At 38.9% G+C, this 19,978-nt stretch overlaps 1 protein-coding gene across 4 annotated transcripts in view; it reads left to right on the top strand.

Moving 5' to 3' along the window:
* LOC145332239 (sorting nexin lst-4-like) overlaps positions 1 to 19,978 on the top strand; it is a 491,682-nt gene that overhangs the window by 429,037 nt on the left and 42,667 nt on the right. For 3 of the 4 annotated variants that reach the window (XM_080177192.1, XM_080177191.1, XM_080177193.1), the window contains 12 exons: positions 2,219 to 2,286; positions 2,572 to 2,640; positions 3,195 to 3,274; positions 3,570 to 3,675; positions 6,254 to 6,350; positions 6,685 to 6,737; positions 7,182 to 7,221; positions 7,857 to 7,912; positions 8,320 to 8,391; positions 8,884 to 8,953; positions 9,211 to 9,257; positions 9,595 to 12,054. The exons of the other annotated variant lie outside the window; for it this stretch is intronic. In XM_080177192.1, the coding sequence (XP_080033318.1) occupies positions 2,219 to 2,286; positions 2,572 to 2,640; positions 3,195 to 3,274; positions 3,570 to 3,675; positions 6,254 to 6,350; positions 6,685 to 6,737; positions 7,182 to 7,221; positions 7,857 to 7,912; positions 8,320 to 8,391; positions 8,884 to 8,953; positions 9,211 to 9,257; positions 9,595 to 9,739 (903 nt within the window). In that variant the 3' untranslated portion in view covers positions 9,740 to 12,054. Of the gene's footprint in view, positions 1 to 2,218; positions 2,287 to 2,571; positions 2,641 to 3,194; positions 3,275 to 3,569; positions 3,676 to 6,253; positions 6,351 to 6,684; positions 6,738 to 7,181; positions 7,222 to 7,856; positions 7,913 to 8,319; positions 8,392 to 8,883; positions 8,954 to 9,210; positions 9,258 to 9,594; positions 12,055 to 19,978 lie in introns of those variants that run through there. 4 annotated transcript variants of the gene reach the window in all.

The raw sequence follows: 19,978 nt of genomic DNA, 5'->3' as shown, positions 1-19,978 counted from the left end.
TAATAGAAGTCAAATGCAAAGAAGAACTAACATGATAGCTGAAACTTCCAAGAAAGTTGGACTTGAAATAAATGTTCCAAAAACTAAAATACTCAGATTAAATGCAAACTCCCAAGAACCAATATCTATTGGAAACCAAATTCTTGAGGATGTTAACTGCTTTGAGTATCTTGGAAGTAAAATTGATGAAGCTGGAGGCACTTTGACATACGTTAAAGCTAGAATTAACAAATCTAGAACAGCCTTTGCCAGCTTGAACAAAATTTGGAATTCTAACAACATCTCCATAAAGACCAAGTTAAGACTTTTCAAGTCAAATGTTCTCTCTGTTTTGCTGTATGGGGCCAAAACTTGGTTCCTACTAAACACAGCAGTGGTCTCCAAGCTACAGACATATGTAAACAAATGTCTTAGGAGAATCCACAAGATCTTTTGGCCAAACAAGATCACAAATGCTGAGCTTTTAGAGCGCAGTGATATGTCAGACATCAAACTGACAATAAAACAGAGAAAATGGAGATGGTTGGGGCACACTCTAAGGAAAGGGCATGATGATTTAACCAATCAAGCCTTAACTTGGGACCCCTTCACAGGAAAAAGGAAACCAGGCAGACCAAAAACAACCTGCAGGAGGGAATTCCTTGAGGAACTGAGAAAGAAGAATTTTTCATCTTTCAGTGAAGCCTCTACTGAGGCCCAATTCAAAGATAAATGGAGAACCATTGTGCGTGGCCTATGCTCTGGAAAGAAGAGATAAATGGCGATGATGATGATGATGACGGCCAGACTGCCTTTTCAGCAGGTTTTAGGCTGTTTTTTTAATATTTTTAACATTTTTCTCCATATCTTCAGTGTTTATAGTCCGATTTTCAAAATTTTTTCAGTTGTAGATATCAAAATTAAATTTCCCGTCTTTAGAGGAAATAACCATGACGGCCAGACTGCCTTTTTGGCAGGTTTTAGGCTATTTATAAATATAATTAACACTTTTTTCCATATCTTAAAAGTATATGGTCCGATTTTCCAAATTTTTAAAGTTTTTAAGGATTTAAAAATTAAACTTTTTGTCGTTTTAAGAAAACAACCATGGCGGCCAGACTGCCTTTTATCAGGTTTTTGGCTATTTTTATATGTTTTACATATTTCCCAAGATCTTTGTTTATTTTGATCCAATTTTCAAACTTCTATGGGATATCAGTATCAAAATAATTTTTCCCATTGTTATGAGCATCTTTAATATAATTTACTTTGACCATTGTCATCATACAAAATAAAACAAGGTTTCATATTTATTTTATCCAATAAATCTATTCTTGATTTTTGTAAAAACCTTTTAAATCTACCTGTACGTATTCCCATCTACGATTTTTTGTGCTTCGCTACTTATGGATGTTGTCATCCTTGTTAAAAAATAAGTCTGGGTATGGTTTTAGGCTATTTTTCTATTCTTTAGAATATAGAGCCCCTATAACTTAGGGGAACAGCCGCTAGTATATATATATATTAGGGTTGGGCCGGATACTTTTTTGGCCGGATACCGGATATCCGGCTGATTTCAAATGACGGATATCCGGTTATCCGGCCAAATTACCGGATATCCGGCCGGATAACCGGCCAAATTACCAGATATTAAAGTAGTAAAAAAAATTTCTTCAAAAATCTTATATAAATTTACATAAAGTTAAACTTATTCAGAAAAAATGTTCTTCTAGCTTCAATAAAAAGAAAATTATAGCCATTTAAGATTTTAAAAAGCAGAGATTTTTGGTGTAAAGTATAAAAAATTATAGAGCCGGATATCCGGCCGGATAGTTTCAATATCCGGTATCCGGCCGGATATTGAAAATGGCTGGATATCCGGCCACACCGGATATCCGGCCCAACCCTAATATATATATATAACATTTGTCTTCCAGTCATCAAAATCGAGGAGGCTGTACTATAGACATCAAGAGGGGTGTATTTTCTTGTCTTGAGGTAGACTAGCAACCTAGGTATCCATCCATCCATCTACCCACCCACTTAAACGTCAAACAAGTGTCCTTGAATTTAAGAACAGACGCGCGAATCGCGCAAAATTTTGTTAACACCAACTTTAAGATTAAGGGATGTGTGTAAATTTTTACACTAACATTCCCTTTTGCTGTCTTAGTGAGTAGGATTCACCCCCCTTTTGCACGACTTTGTATATCCATCTAATTAACTAAGATATGTTTAGATAACTGGTCGATTTGAAGAAGAATTGATAGAAAATAGAAGAATAGAGCTTCAGAGTTTTGCTGATAGGTAATGCCAACAATTTAATAAAAACGATTCCTGTAGCATTTAGAAACAACATAAAATGCCTACCCAGCATTTCTAAAATCACTACCAGAACGTTCGTAGGTCAATTTAAAACATCGTTATTTTTTAACTTTTATTTTACAATTTATTTTAAATACAATTTTGTTTAGACTTATGAATCTATATTCATCAGCACATTAAGTTCGGAAATATCGTTTGTCCTTCCGTCTGATTTTAGAGCTTCGTTTTTATGGATGTCGTCATCCTTGTTTTTTTTTTATTTTGTAGGATTTGTCGACATCCAGTCTTATCCCAATCTGCAGTTTGGAGGCATTTCATTACAGAAACTAATGAAAAGTAAGAGTTATTCTTATAATAAAGTAACAGGATGTCTGTGTTTGTACCAAAGGATCTCGCTATACGCTGAACCGATATGGTTCTACCTGACAATGTAGATTCTTAGCAGCTCATACCAATAACGAAATTAATTCGGAAAAAAATCACGAAACCTATACGTGTTTTTCAGCTGTCGTTGGGGGGCAACACATCGTAAAATTGACGACCTCTCCATTTGCCCCCCAAATATTATTTTAGATTAGATTCCCTTGTTGGTTATACCTTATTCCTGGATTCTTAGTACTTAGCAAGATATCTATTTAAAGAACTAGAAGAGGGTTTGATATATTTTTGCATCTATTTTTGTATTTCATTTTCAGTGATGATACACAAAATCACCCCTTCTGTAGATTAAAATTAGTAGTTAAAAAGGTTCAACACTCAGCATAATTAACCAACCAATAAAAACTTGCTTAAGTCCACGAAAAAGAAACAGTTATTTAAAAACTTTGGGGACTAGTGTAATAAACAGCCAATTTTCCCCACTCTCTGTCTGAATCTTTTTACACTTTTAGACAATGGACAGCTGGCAAACGAAAAGCAGAAAGTGATAACTTGATTGGAACCGACTTTTTGACAACTCTTCAAGCACCAGGTTCGAATGCATATTTTTCTCCTATTGTCCTTTCCCAGCAGAAAACAACCCCAGACCCAATAGGTATAAATATTCCCTGAAGAGCACAGCCTTTACGGTTCAGTGGTTACCGATATCTTGTGCTGAAGACAGATAGACGGACAGACATTCATTGTACTGTTTTTTTTTGAGTTATGTAATGTCAAGTGAAAATATAAGGGAAAATCGCGCACCTTTCTACCCAGCCACCGCCCCCCCCCCCCGCCTCGAAAAAAATAAAAGCTTTGACGTCCTTGTAAATTTGTTGATATTTCAGAGGAGGATAGAAATGAAGAAATTATAACCGAGTTTAAGACAACTCTTGGCAAAGTTGAGAATGCTGTCAAGATATTGTACGCTGCCTCTCTTGAACAAGAAAATAGGTTAGTTTCAGGGATGCAGGGGATAAGACGTGCTTTAAACGATAAATTATTCTTTCCCCTAAATTCGTTTGTGTGAAGTTTTCAGGGAGGGAGGGGGCAATGTACTGAAAATTACACTGGTTAGCTTTTTAGTAACCATAATTTCATATTCCTTTTCATTAAAAACTCTGAGTACTTTTAATTGAATTTTAATCGGTTGATTGCAAAACAATAATTTTGATCTTTAGAGGGGGTAATTTTGCTTATAATCATTGGGTAATTATCGTCCATTGCCTTATAACTTTTAAGATCCCTGTCAATAATTCAAAGGGGGGGGGGGGGTAATGCAACCATCTCGTAATCAGTGAGTAAATGGCACTTAGAATTCGAATTTTGATCAGAAATTTTGCATGAGTACCTAATCCTTGGTAGGTCTATTTTCCCTAAATCGAACAAAAAGTTGTAAAAGTAACGGCTAGCGGCTCAACCGTTTTTTGCCTATTTTCAGGGCAAATTCATCATTAAATGCGTAGGAATCAACTTTTTAAAACATATTTTTGGTTTAATTCATGTTAAATGATAGCAATAACCATTTTTAAAATATCTTGTACCAACAGCTACCGGCTAGAACCGTTTGATAACGTTTTGGAGCAGCAAAGAGTATCATGTGGAGATAGGTTTCGTGACTAATTAGCCCTATAGATAGCCAAAATATGGCAAAACGGCTGAACCTTAAGCCGTAACTTTTCCAACATATTGTTCGATTTAGGGAAAATAGACCTACCAAGGATTACTCATGCAAACTTTCAGATGAAAATTCGAATTCTAAGTGCCATTTACTTCTTGATTACGAGATGGTTGCATTAAAACCACCCCTTTTTAAAAAAATTAGGGTAGTGCGGGGTTATTCCGGTCAATTTTTTGCTTCAACTTAAAAAAAAAAAACTTCCCAAAAACTTTTACCGGTTTTTAAGAGTGCAAATGAAAGATATGGCAATAACAAAGAAGCCTGTCTTGGTCCCGTTAAGATCTCGCAACTGGAAGTCGGTCAAAAATCGGTTTTAAGGGCGGCGGTTGGCCTATACCGGAATAACCCCACTGGTGGGGCTATTTCGGTCAGTTGACTTTGGGGGGGTGGAACACCCCCTTAAAATATTTTTTTTTAACATTTTAAACTATGAGTAGAAAGCTAAGGTCATTAGCTTTCTAACGGTACTAGTCGCATGCAGATCAGAAAATTTTTTGACCACATTTTGCCCATTTAAAAAAAGTCGGTAAAATCGCAAAAAAACATCGAATTTTTTCATACAAACTTTTTTTAAAAAATCATACTTTTTATTATATGATTAGGTTTTTTTAAGCTTTATACATAAATTAGAGTCAATTTCTGATTCGCAGGTCTTGGAATTTCTTGAAAAAAGTGATTTTTTCCCCAAAAATTTTTAATTTTAAAAATCCTGCCAGTTTTGACAGCAGTTTTTGATACAATTTTTCTTGTCTCAAATTGGCTAGGATTGACCTACAAGGGTGGTTAAGGTGTCTAAAGATGCAAAATTACATGCCTGACAATTAACTCGAAATGATATGGGGTCTAACTCTAATATTTCAACACATTTTATGCAACAGGAATTTTGAAAATGCAAAATTTTGAATATGGAGATAGAACCCATATCCTGGGGAGTTTTTGTTAGGACATGCAAAGAGCTTTCTATAGACACCTTAAACACCTTTCTAGCTTAATCCTAGCCGATTTGACATTAAAAATCCAAACCGCGCAAAAATCGCGAACACCCTCTTATATGAAAAAGATGCAAGGGTTTCATATGGAATTTTAAATCTTCTAGCGGTCTTTCTAATAGACATACCCCTTCTTACATGAGCCAATGCAGCTGATACATCTTCAGGCAAATATTTAAGGCGTTCCTTTGGGTGATATACTCTTCCCATTACTATAAAAATGTGTCTGAAAAATTTTAAATGTCTTAACAAATTGAAAAGCTGAGGCAACAAAACATGACATAATACAAGCAGTAAAATGACTAATAATGTACATCTAACAACAGGCAAGGCAATGATTAAAGCTTAGGTCATGCATTTAGGTTGTTCATGCTTCCAGATCACCTGAAAAAAAAATTAGGGTATTATAAATTTATAAATACAGTAATAAAAAAAAGTAAAAAAAGTGACTGGAATAGACCCTTTTTTTGAGATGAAAAAAAAATTATGAAAAAATCAAGTTAGAACAACGCCTCCAATTGCAAACGATAAATGAATGCCATATCTTTCATTTTACAAAAACCCGGGGGTCAATAGGACTTACCATTTTTTCACAATTTTAGATTGAACATGGCCTATTTTGAAAATTTTTTTTTGCAAATTTTTTGCAACTTTTTGAGGGCAAAAAAACCATAGAAAAATTTGCTGAAGTGAGAAATGAAAGTATAGGCAATGAACTACAACTTTGCTTTTCTGAAGATCTCTCGCAAACGTTCAGAACACCGTTAAAAAACGGTTTTAAAAAAGTTGGTCGAGTGACCGGAATTAGACCCCCCTACCGCATTAACCCCGCACTACCCTACTCTATTTTTTTATTTTTCAGGTATAGAACAACAAACAAGAAAGATATGGTTTCATTGGGTCATGCATTCTCTTTGCTTGGCAGCAGTTTGAACAGCCGGGTCCCCCCTCTTGAGAAGGTAAATGGTCTTCTAGTCTTCACCTATTAGATAAATATTTTTACCTGATTTTCTCGGCCCCTATTCAAGATAGACGGCTGAAATTTATGTTAATATAATTATTGTTTTGGTTTGATTATCACAATTTTCGGTTAATATTATTAAAATTGAAGCTTCATGCTCTTATATTTTTGTGCTTCGCTCCTTATACATGTTATCATCCTTGTCATCACATAACTTGCTTTGCCTGTCTTTTTATCCATCTGGCTGTGTTTGTATGTAAGGCTGCAGTTTACATTCTGACGTGACAAAAATTAATTGTAAAAGGCTTTGCTTCAAAATAAAATACTTTCAGATTGGAGATAGTTTTTGCAATGTAGCTGAAGTTATGGAGACACATGCATCCAAGTAAGTGTGCTAATAGCAGGGTGTGAGATGAAAATTAACTATAAATTACACTGGTACCCAAAGTTTGATAACCAGAGTTTGTTAACTCTAAAACTTTTTTCCTACACTTATTGAAATTTCATTGGTTAAAAACTTGTAGTGTCAAAATTTCAACTATAAATTTAAATCTAACAAAAGGGATAATTTTTTTATCTTACTTGGGGATGTATGTACCTGTATAAATTTTTCTTCCATTGTCTTCCATCAACACGAAGAATTTAAAAGAATGTGAGAGGGGTAAAAAAATGATTTAAAACAAGGCACTCCAGAAAGGAAATTGGTTAGGATAAGCTCCATAGATTATAGAAAATTAGAACAGCCAGGAAGACGATTTTTAGAATTCTTAATTTTTATCTATTTTTTCTAGATCACTGTGAATTTAATACATTTATTAATTTATTCCAGGGCTTGGGATCCAATTGTTCATTTGCTGCATGATTACAAGGTAATACAAATCTCATTATCTAGCTAATTATTATTGCTTAACGTTAATCTGTTAGATGATTTTTGTTACAAATAATTCTTAATAAAATAGGTACCTAGGCTTATAGATTTATTGTTTCTTTGACTTTCTCAAGGCATTTGATAGTTCTTATTGGTTATCTTAAATAAGAGAGCATTCTTGATTAGCGCTATAAACAATACTATACCTGTTAATAAAAAAATTAAAGGGGTAGTTGCACGAAATATTTGATGATATATTTGTAACTTTTGCTTAAATTTTTTTTTCTGAAATGCAATTCAGACAACCATCCGTTTGCAAATATTCTGTTAAAATTCAATTTTAAAGACATCTAAGCATATATATCAATTGCTATCACAAATATCAACCCTCCCTTATTTCAAATTTACTTACAATACAATATTCTTTCCCATTATAAACCAGAACCGGTTCTTAGCCATACACGGAGAAAATTTTCTACGAATAGTAAAATAAAAATAATAATTGATATCGGTTTTGTTCTGCCCCTAGAGGCATACAGAACCTTAATAAACCTTATAATTTATCGTTTTAATATCCGCAGGAAGTTGTCTATAATACGATGCGATAATTAACTACCTAAACTATTATTGTTTTAGGGTTTGGCAGCCTCTTGGACAGAAATATTGAATGCATATTTTTCATGCAGAGATAGGTAACATTTTTTACAGTGCTTTCCCTCATAATGGATTGGTATCCTAGGAACCCCCCCAACCTTTTTTTTTAAAATAAATCGAAAATACTGGAGTTAGTTTTTTCTTTATGCTTAATTCCTCTCCGGGGAAAATGCCTTAAACTCAAAATTGTCTAAACTAAGATTAACACTAACACAAGAAAAATATCCGTTTATTACGGGAAGGGTGGTATCTGTAGTCGCTAGACAATTTTTTGGAAACTACCTTTTTTTTACATGTATTTATTTGAGATATTGTCAAACCTAAGATATCTCCAAATATCAGCAAATTTTGGTTAAGATTTTTTTATAAAAATTATAAAAGAATGATCGTCTTTAATTCTATTATTGAATTTTCTACAACTAGCTTTTACTTAATCTGTATTTAGACAAAAAGAACTTGAAGCCACCGCTGGCGATAAAGAACGATTTATTGCACGATCAAGAATAAATTTATACAGGTAAAAATAGTTTTATTTTATAGACCTGAAAAAGATGCATATGAAATATTATTTCGAGCGAATCTTTTAAAGAAAACTAAGTTATGTATGTATTTTTATAATTAAGAGAAACGAGCAAGATAACAACATCCATAAGTAGCGAAGCACGAAATTCAAGGATAAACAGACGGACGAAGTTAGTTATAGAGCACAAGTTCAGAAAGAGAGATAGAATATGCAATCAATCATAAAAAAAATCATGAATCTTTTATAAAACATTACTAGTATCTTTGTATTTTAAGCATGACCGACAGACAGACAATCAAAAAACAAAGCGTTGGTACAAAGATTCATCACCCAAAATTTCAGCTGTCTATTTTAAATAGCAGCCGAGTAATTGAACATCTCCTCTACAGCGTTACGGATGAAAAGATTCGATTAAAAAACTTACATAAACTTCGAAAAGGTTCAATTTTGTAAAAATGGAGTTGTTAATGATTTTTTTCTGTGCAGAATTGGTGTAATGTGCGAGATCAATCATTTCCTACAAGAAGTTGAAACAGATTTGAACCATGCTAGTCAGGTATAGTATACTGATGTATAATCCAGAAAACTACCTGGCCAAAGTTTCGGAATTGCAATCTGCTCTTTTGTAGAGACCTAGCTGTTTATATTTACAACGCTATTAGCTGATTTCAAAGATTCAATACAAAATCGCCCACCTAATTTTTTTCTACTTTTTTATTGGTTTAAGCTGGAGGCTTTTTTGGGCTTAGACGATAATGTATCAAAATAAAATCAGTTATTTATTTAAATTTTACCACCTTACTGTTTTTGTAGGTTTTGATATATGAACAGATGACACACTACAAAGATATGGCTGACAAGTAAGTTACTTTTACCAATTCACAATTAACATTTCCCAAAATTTCCCTCGTTTTTTTGTGTATTCACGTTCAAATATAAAAGAAGTATGCATCTTAAAGATAGGCATTTTAAATATCTAATATTGGCTTTTTCTTATTTAGGCTTTTTAAGATAAGCGTTTTCTAGTCTAGACGTTTTCTAAGTTAAGCGTTTTCTGATTTAGGTATTTTCTAAGTATACACGTTTTCTAAGTTTGCCATTTTCCAAGACAGGTTATTTCTAAGATAGACATTTTGTTAGATGACCCTACTTCTATTGTAGTTAAACTTTGATTTTATAAATATAATTTTTTAAAAGGATGGAATCCCTATATGCCAACTGCTGGGGAGGTGGTGCAGTGCAACAACAACAACCACAGCAACAGCCAACAGCTGTCATCCAGGCCAAGACAATTAATCTGGACCCTTGGGGCAATGATGGCATATATGAAGAGATGCCCTAGTTTGCCTGGGATACTTTCCCTTGAAGTTCCTAACAAGCACTGAAACCTAACCCTGTGGGGCTACCCATTACCCAATATACAACCTTTCCTATGCTAACCTAAACTAATAAACAAACAAAAAAAAGGGAAAAACTAATCTCCCTTCTATGATATCCATTTATTTAAAAATAGGGGGGGGTGGGTTTTGTGCTCGACTAGGCACTCTGAGGGAAACCGCCTGCAAATAAAATAGAAGCTACTGCATCTTATTTTGGTAGCAAATCTTCTTTTTAATAAAGGTTTGTATGTCCGTCTGACCATCAACGAGCATCGAACAAATAAAATCTTGTTTCTTTTATTTATTGATGACAAATTTTAATGAATGCTTAGAATTAAATATTCTTTTTTTAAATTGTATAATTGTAGTTATCATATTATTGTTGCACTCTTAATGACTGTAATCAGTTTAGTTAAGATATAATATTCAATAATAAGCATTTTTAAACCTAAACTTGAAATGGCATTTTGAAAGGCTATACCATTTATTCTTAGTTAAAAAGACATACCTATTCTTATTTTCTTCTAATGTATTTTTCAAATCTTATAAATTGACAATTGGAGGGGTGTGTTAGTAAACCCCTGATACACGCCCTTTTCTAAAAATAAAATAACATAATGTAAAATATTATTGTAATTTTTTATATAATCTGTTGATTAGAAAATTGTATGTGATATGATAAGATAAAATTGCATAGTGCCTTTCAACAAGGATAGTTGAGTCCAATGGTAGCAGAAATCATTTTTAAAATATTCCCGTAAAATATAAGTGCAACCTATTTGGACCAGTAATTTTTTTAATCTTAAGATTAAGAGAAAAAAATCACTTCTTTATATTAAAGGGTTAAAGTTAGTTGATTTTAAGCCACAAACCTTTTCATTTTTTTTCTTTCGATTTTTTTGTTGATGGAAATATTTATGAATAAAATTCTAATATGATCGGTAGTTCTTTGATTTATATTTTCGAAAGAAAATTAAAAATATTAATTTTATTTTCAGTTAATTTAAAAATAATTATGGACTATTATATATATTTTTGATAATTGCCATTATAAATAATGTATTTAACAAGGATGACAACATCCATAAAAAGCGCCAAAAAATAAAATAATACATTGACAATTACAGAGTAACAGCACTTCTAAAATTCAAATACACAAAGTTTTACAATTACGTTATCTTATTCTTAGGTCTAACAAGGATGACAACATCCATAAAAGCGAAGCACTGAAACGGTAGGACAAACGGACATTAACACTTATATAGTGTTAGAACTGAATGATCAGAATATAATCGAAGCAAAATTGTGAGTAAATTTGTTGAAAAACTGCTTGAAACAGGATAATGTTTCTGGACATACTTACATTTTTAGGACTTGATTATAGAGTTGCTTCGCGTACAACATTATACTTTGTTGTCCCAGGAATCAACATATCAAAAATCAGATCAATCGGATGATTAGATCACATAAAAATTTGTTGTTAAAAAAAGTAAAAAAAAATCAACATGTTTAAAATGAACGTACAGACATTCTTGTAATGATTATAGAGTTGCTACGCTTTATAATTTGTACCTAACTACTACAGGAATCATCATGCAAAGTTTGAAATCGATAGGACAATTCTAACATGCCTAAATTAACGAAAAAAGCAATACGACCCTAATTGTAGAAAAGCTTCGCTTTTAAAAAGTTAGGGTACTTCTATTAAATTTTATAAGTTGGTCGTAAATCAATTATCGTCCATTGCTTCTAATCTTTCTGAAAATTAACTTGTTTAATATAACCGTACGTACAGCCTTTCTAATTGATACAAGAATCAAAACAGACGGACCAATCCTAAATATAGAAAAGCTTTGCTTTCTAAAAATGATGTGATTGATTTAATTGAAACAGTGCTATTTAGAATATTATATATACATATCAGATTATTTACCTAAGATGGAGGTACGGGGGGGGGGGGACATTGGACTGTAAATTATACTGGTACCCATTTTGGGTACTGATTATGAATTTTGATTAGTTAGTTTTAAATTAGTATTGTCCAAACTTTATATCAATTGTTCTAAATTACATTAAAGGTAATATTGTTTTCTATCATTGGGGCCGTATATAAATTTATTGTCCATTGTCTTATCCCTTAAATTTCCCTGCTAAATGTGATTTTCTTATGATCTTGTACATATAAACTATTGTGATTAAAAATGATTTTATTGACTATCATGTATTGAAATATTTTTTTAGATATTTAATTAATTATATAATAAAATATGAAACTTAAGTATATTTAGTATCCGTTAAAGAAATTCAAAACCCTATTTCTATTATATAGAAGCCAGTATATAGGAAAGCTGCGCTGTTAAAAAGTAGAATACAATATAGACGTCCTAGCATACACGAGTTCTGGGGGTGTATATCAATTTATTGTTGATTGTCTTATTCCTTAAGATCCTTGGATAAAAAAGTCTTTAATTTTAGTCTGGAGTATTAATTGTCCATTCTTTGAAAAAACGTGAATGTGTGGTATCCGCCTTGGTTAAATGGCAGACACCCGAGTTCAAAATGACTACGGCAGTGCGAACAGACGTGGACACATATATTATAGAGAAGCTACGCTTCTCTAGCAATCACTAAATAATAAACAGAGTCTATTCAGGTGTTACTTTATTCAGGGTCTAACGTTTACTAAAGTTATATACAACAAACAATAAATACACAGATTGGAATAAATAATCCTAAAGCAGAATCAATATAAATACATATACAATAATCAGATTGGGCAATAATGATCCCCCATCCCTGGAAAGGGTGGGGGAACCAAACAATACAGCTTAACCATAATAAGGCTGTCAAAATCTATCATTAATTTTAAAGCATAGGGAGGGGTCAGGCTGACCCCTTCCCCAGTTCTCGGGGGAGGGCCCTCGGCCCTTCTCCGAACCAAGGTCAGGGTTGCCATAGGACATGGCTCACGGCTGCCGAATACCACAACTCTCCCCTCGGAAGGCTGGGAGGGGGTTTCCCTGCCAGACTTCCGACAGTGGTTGAGGCCTTCGGCCCGCTCATTAGGGGCTATTATGTACAAGAGATAATGATTCAATGGAATCCTAGTGGTGATTTTCAGGGCTGATGGGCCCCCAACGTGGGGTAGAAGGTAGAGGCTGGCTTTTGTTGGGCACATAGCTCGGCGCCAGCGGGTGTCAGGTTGGCATGGGGCGCAGCCGCTGCTGGACCGGTCAGCAACGGGGCATTCTGGTTGGTGTTGGCAGCGGCTGGGGCACTGGCTACCAGGTTGACTGTCTGGGCGACAGCCTGGCCTCCCGAGGGGCCGCGGGGCTTTCCAGAGTGCGGCCCAGGCCTGCCTGGGCGGTCATTCCCACTATCGGCTGATTTCATGGATACCATCTCCTCGGCTGCTTCCCGGCCAATAGGAATGGCATCCCAGTCCACTGAAACGTCCCGGGACTTGGCATGGGTGAGCCTTGTGACATCGCGTTCAGGGCGGCTCGTACACCTCCTTGTGCAGCTGCCAGGGAGATGATGGTTAAGTCTCCCAGCAGCTTGAGGATCAACAGCAACAGACACAGTATGGCTGCGCCATCTCCCCACTCGTGAATAGCCTGTCTGAACCCAGCCCAGACATCCAGGGTTTCCTCCCCTTCCTCCGCCAGTCGGTCAATATTGTAGGACACGATCCCATGGTCTCCGGTGGCTGAACAGCTGCCTTGCTGGACGCATGAGCCATACGACAGGCCGGTCAGCATTGCGGCCTTATACGCCGGGAACGCTAGTAGCTGCTGCCAGTCATTCAGCTTGGCCTGAGAATACAATCCTCCCGAGCTAAAGTCATCCAAGGGCTCGGTCAGCAGCTGCTTGGGTGTATCCAGCGGGGGCGGCCTCTTCTTAGGTCCAGGAGTTAGCTCTATCCACCCTTCCTCAGCGTGTACAGTTAGGGGGTAGGTGGAGGAGCAGGGAATCTTGGTGGCGTGACCGCTATACACCTTTGTCACGGCATCTACAAATCCTGTGGGCTCCACCGGCACCTTGTCCCAACATTCATTGCTCTCCCTTACCACGTACTTATTACGTTGGCAGGTAAGCTGGAGCAATACATCTCCCCTCAAAATAGAGAACGTGCTCCCCTGGACACGCACCGGATGGGCCGGGTCTAGCTGCTGGAGCTTCCAGCAATTGGCCGCTACTTCTTCTGCTGCTGCGCTTCTCATTCGAGTTTCCAGGGTAAATCCGATGTAACCCGCGTGTATCTGGGCCTGGAGGGGGACATCCATGTCCCTGGCCGATACTCTAGGCAACGCTGCCGCGGCCGGGTCGGCTGCCACGAACAGTGCTGGGTGGTTGGTGGCATGGGCCTCAAAGTCGCAGTTCACTATCGAGGTGGGGGTAGTCATGTTGATGAAGAATTGGGCCTGATGGTCAACCAGGAACGCATCCATCACCAGGCCACAGTGGTCTAAGGCCGGACATTTCGCCAAAAATCAACATTGGAATTCCTCAAAATTGATAATTTATTTTAAAAATATATACCCTATATCATATAAAACCGAAGAGTTTTTGTCTTTTCAACTACTGGTTGATGAATTATGAACTTTGAAACATGAAGGTTCAGGATTATTTTCATGTCATGAATTTTACCTTTTGAATTTTCACCATCTTTGGAAAAAATATTTTTTTTCAGTGTTGCATTGATACAATATAGTTTCTTCACCTATTTATATTTATAATATTACATGATATATTAGGAAACTGGGGTTTTAGATTTATTTTTTACTTTTTTCATCAATTTTATAGTTGTTTTTAAAATTTTTTTATGTCATTTCCTAAATATTTTTGCAATAAATTTTGGCAATAATTTTCAGTTTTTTAAGTTTTTGACCAAAAACCGGGCCCCGTAACATACCAAACCATATATTATTCTTAATATACAGGTATAATGTTATAGTTTGATGTTTAGTTTAGGTTGTTACGGGGCCCGGTTTATTTCAAATTTTAACTTTAACTTTATAGGGTAAACTCTAAAATTGCAATAGATGAAAAAAAAATTATTTTTTTATTCTTTGTTAATTTTAATCTTAAATGTATTTTAACTTATTTCTTCTCAATAACATGATATCATTAATGTTTAAATTTGTGTGTTTGTTATGTAAGATATCTAAAACAGATTTTCGAACAATAATTTGATTTTTGTTAAACTAGTAGGTATAATATCAATAAAAAATGTCTTGTTACATTAATCAATTCAAGGGCCAATGCAATGCCCATACTCTAAAAGTAACGTGTCTAACAAAGCTGAAGCCTTTTTTAACGTCTCTAGTATGATAAAGTTTTACACAAAATAAAAACTAGCAAACGCATTACCCTTTATGCTATAGCCTCGGGTTCCAGCTAGACTAATGGATATAGAATATACTTGGATATTATGACAGGGGAAAAATTGTTGTCAATTTAGCTTGCTAACATGTTACTCGTTTATTGGTTAGTTCATTTATCGAGTAGGAGATGGGATGCGGTAAATGAGGTGGATTAGGGTGTCATGTTATTTTAGTCCGCTGAGAGTTTCCCTTGCTAACATGGAACTCGTTTATTTGCCAGTTCATTTATCGAGTAGGAGATGGTATGGGGTAAAGGAGGGGGATGGGGGTATAGTTATTTCAGTCTGCTGCGAGTTTCCCTTTTCATGAGAACATAAAAATCTGGTGTAATATTCAAGTAATAGTAAATCCAATGCTAGACTAAAACCATCTGGAAATTTTATTTTCGTCAAAGATATGGCATCTAAGGAACAAAGCCTCAGACTTTTCAGTCATCGAATTTAATCATTTTCCTTCCCATTTAAGTACTATTGAATGAGTAATCTAAAGGGATAAGACAATGGATGATTAATTAATAATGATGTCCATCCCTAATAATGATGAACAAAATTATCCCTTTTATTATTGGTAAAAAAAATTGGACACTTCTAGTTTGAAACCAACCAATCAATTTCAATAAAAAGTTTTTGGGCCAACAAACAAGATAACGTGGTTATAAAACTTTGGGTACCAGTGTAATTTACGGTCGTTGCAATTGCATGCTGTATGAAACTTTCTTTTGGAGCCAATAAGATTGTCTTCAAGTAACATATCCCTGTGTATTTATTTCGTGATAAGAAGCAACGACTTGGGTTACCACAAAAACAACATTTTTAGATAAATTCCTTTCCAATAAAATAATGTTTGCCAGTAACCTATCCTTGTTTTTTATTACTAGATTACATTAAGTATTATTAAATATCTAAGAGAAAATAAAACTTCGTAAAATAAGGGTGAAGAAACTTCAATTAGTTGTATCAAATATAAGTTGTACAAAGTTTGGTGATAGATCATTTACCTTTATATAATCATTTCTACAGTAATAACTATTCATGCTTCAAGGTTTTTAAATGTTTTTTTTGCTTTAAAACATAGAATTTAGGCTCTCTAGGACTTAAGAAAAAATTATAAAAATATGAAATTTTAGCTAAGTTTCAAAGTATTTTCTAGGCCAGTTGGCTTTTGTTTTTCTTCTCTAGATGCATATAGGAGTTGTATTGGGTAATAATAAGGCGCACACTTTTTATTTTGAACGTTTCTATCAACTACAAGCTGAGAAAATTGACTTTGAGTAGAGGTAGGTGAAATGTCCACCAAAAGGCCAAAATAGACCACTGTGCAGGCTGGGCTGGAGGCTGCGGATCAGCCTCAAGGGGCAATCTCTCCCCAGGTGGTCCCACACATATGTGGCCTCTCCAGTGACACAGGACAGCTCGGACTGGGGACACTCTAGGGTCAGGTGGTCGGACTGGGACTCCACCCGTCTGTTCTCAACTAAGTAGGTCTCTTCCTTGACCAGCAGCCGTCGCTCCTGGAGCACTAACTCATTTCGGTACAGCTGGCCTTCAAAATGGACGTCCTCCCCTTCACAACCCACCCCCTCAGGGCTGTTGACCAATGCGCCTACCATATCGAGGGTAAAGAACAGGGGGTGGTTCAGCTGGAAGGTCAATGTCTTGGTCTTGCCTGGCAGGGTGTAGACTCAGCTCCGGGCCAGGTCCCGGCACGTTTCAGGGTCAATCTTGGTTGGCCGCATGAGGGTGGGGACCGAGGTCACCTTCAGGTGGCCCCAGACTCCACACCTAAATGTCCACTGGGACACTGTGAGTTGACAGCTATATCCCGTGGTCTCCCGAATCTTAACTTGCTGCAGGATATGTACCTCATGGCCCAAGGGCACCTCCTGGTGTAGCGGCTCCTTGCTACACATCTGCTCTTTGTTGAAGGCGGTGACATGGGTGGGGTTGGCACAGTCCCACCCTACTAAGACATAGCTAGTTGTAGGCCACACAGCTGCTAACAATAGGCCCCACAGAACCATCCACCAATGGGAGAATCTGCCAGACAGCCACCGTCCTCGCGCGCGCATCTGGGGATCCTCGGCTCTGGCCACAACTGCTTCCTGGGGCTGGACACTGCTGGACTGCTCCTGGCTAGATATAAATTTCCATTGAGTGTTATCTTTGGACGCCCGGGGCGTCCCGATACCCTCCCCAATGACGGACTGACAGGCAACTGGCGCCTGTCTGGGCGTCGGCTCCCCTAGCCCCAGGGTGGCCCTTCCCTCGTCCATGGCATGCCCAGTGGCATGGGGCTGTAGTGCGTGTGGCACAGGCTCGCCCTGTATTACATCCCTCCCCGGCCCTAGGAACTCCTGATAACCCCAAATCTCAATCTCCCCAGCCTCTGGTGCGGGAGGCACAGGCAAGGCTGGAGGGTTACAATATTTTGGATACAATGCATTTGTCAATTTCAACTTATCCTGGCCCAGTTGAGGGTGGTAGACAGCTGGACTCTCTCTGCTGGCAGGGGGCTCTAGATGAGGGACAGCTGGACTCTCCCTGCTGGCTGGGGGCTCTGGATGATGGATAGCTGGACTCTCCCTGCTGGCTGGTGGCGCTGGCTGATTGGGGGTGACGGATGTCACCCCTCCCTCTGGGGCTGCAGGCTCGTTCCAGGGTCCAGGTATCTTGGTGGTGGCGACGGTTGTCGCCCCAGGCACCAGTGTGGGGGCGCTGGATAGCACCCCCCAGTCTTCACAGGTGGCAGCGGCGGTTGCCGCCCCAGACATCAGCTTGGGGGTGCGGGATCGCACCTCTCGTCCTTCCCAGGTGGCGACGCCAGATGGCGCCCCATACATCGACTCCGATGCGCTGGCTAGCGCCTCTCGCCTCTCCCACTCGGCGGCCGCCAGGGCCTCCCCTTACATCGTCTCGGTGGCGCTGGGTAGCGCCCCTCCGCTCTTGCTGGGGGGACTCGGTCTTGCAGGCCCCATCATGTTGAGGCTGAATGGTAGAGGCCGCAGGACTTCTGGCTCCGCAATGTTGGTTGGCTGCACGAACTCCGGTCCCAAGTGGTTGAGGCTGAAGCCCAGGCCAACCCTGTTGGGTTCAGCCGCTCCTCCCAACACGTTGATCCTGGCTGGGATAGTCCCAAACTGCGGCATTCCGTCTGAGTGGCCCACAGCGCTGGGGGCGGCTGCTTGCTGGAGTGTTGCTGGGGGCGCGCTCCATTCCATGTTGGCTACCTGGCTGGGCTTCCCTGAGTGAGCGCCCTTGCCAGCTACACGTCTCCTGCCGGCTACCTGGTCCCAGTCAGCCTTGCACTCGGCTGCCGTATGGCCTGCGTAATGGCAACGTTCACATTTGGCAGGACGGTCACGGCATGGCTGGGTGCGTCGCTCTTCTAGGCTGACCTCCATAGGCGTAGAACAATCTCTGATTCGGTGGCCCTTCCCATGGCAGCGGTAGCAGCGGCCTGGAATCTTGGAGGCGTCGTCTGGTGCAACCTTCCCCATCTGGTGGAGACCCGGAGCCAAGGCGCCAATCTCCATTGGCTCCGACTCATCGTACTGGGGCAACTGGACGCTGGCCGATCCCGTGAGCCCGTCGGTGGCGTCAACTAGGCACACACCCTCCTTCAGCTGCTTGGTGATCATGGTCACGGTGAACATGGCTTGCCTCGTGTACTCAGGTACCGAGGCGATCTCATGTCCCATCATAACGCGTTTCACATTGGCATTGGGGATGCCGCGGTTAAGTTCATCGATGAGTAACTCCAAGTCTTCGTGGCTGTAGGCCTCCCTGTACAGCGCACACTTGGTGGATATGTAGGCTTGTATGGGCTCCGTCGAGTGTTGCCTGTAGTCTCTGAAGGCTTGCTTCAGGGTCTGAGACTCATAGGCTGGACGAAATAACATTTCACACTTGGCCTTGACTTGTTCGTAGGTCAAGGCTTGGCCTGCCTCTCCAAACAGATGAGAGGCCATCTCCACCGCTTGCCCCGCCAGGGATAGTAAAAGGGCGTTGCGGCGGTTCAGTGTGTCATGGGGGGGTACACGGTAAGCCGCCCATGACATCTCCAGCCTCCGGATGTGGGAGTTCCAGGACTGCTTGGGCGGTCCTCGGTACTCCGGCAGGTTACTCAACATCAGCTTGCGGTACTCGGCTGGAGCCGGCTGGGGATCGTCCTGGAGCCATCCTTGGAGCTGGTCGCCTCCTTGCGCTTGTGGCTGCTCCATCGGGTCAAAGGTTCAGCGGCGGGACACTAGGTTTTAAGTCAATACTATAGGCGGTTTACACTTATGGTTTCTAGCCTAGCAGCCAATACCGTTTATCACTTGGTTGGTAGTTTGAACTACAAAGATCTAAAATAGGTGTACACTAGGATACTTGTCACTAGCTTCTAAGCTTTAAGGTAGGCTGGTAGGTGTAGAGAGTTGTTGAGGGTCTGAACTGCTGTCAGGAACTGATTTGGTTTTCCTTATCACACTGTAGATAGGAGGGAGGAGCTTGCAAGTCTTTTTTCTAAAAATATCTCTGTTGTATGCTATAGAGTAGCTCCTCTCCTGTGTGTGTGTGTGTGCGTGAAATCTCCTTTCCTTGCAACGCGCCTATGCGCCGTCAGAATGCGCACACAGGTAAAACGCGCATCTATCCCTCAATCTGCTCTCTCATTGGTCCGCTTTATCTTCTTTGTCCGTTGAATTTTCGTTGCGTCCCGAGCTCCGCTGCGCAACCCGTGAATTGCGCTCCGTTCTCCCGGTCGCTATCTCCGCACGGTGGACGGACTTATCCAAGTGTGGGGAGAAGGGGGAGTGCGTGAGGGGACGGGGTA

This window comes from Acartia tonsa, chromosome 11 (assembly GCF_053477335.1).
Source record: "Acartia tonsa isolate MP-2025a chromosome 11, ASM5347733v1, whole genome shotgun sequence".
NCBI lineage: Eukaryota > Metazoa > Arthropoda > Copepoda > Calanoida > Acartiidae > Acartia > Acartia tonsa.
Note: the sequence above shows the minus strand (reverse complement) of the source record. Positions and strands in the feature narration are given on the sequence as shown.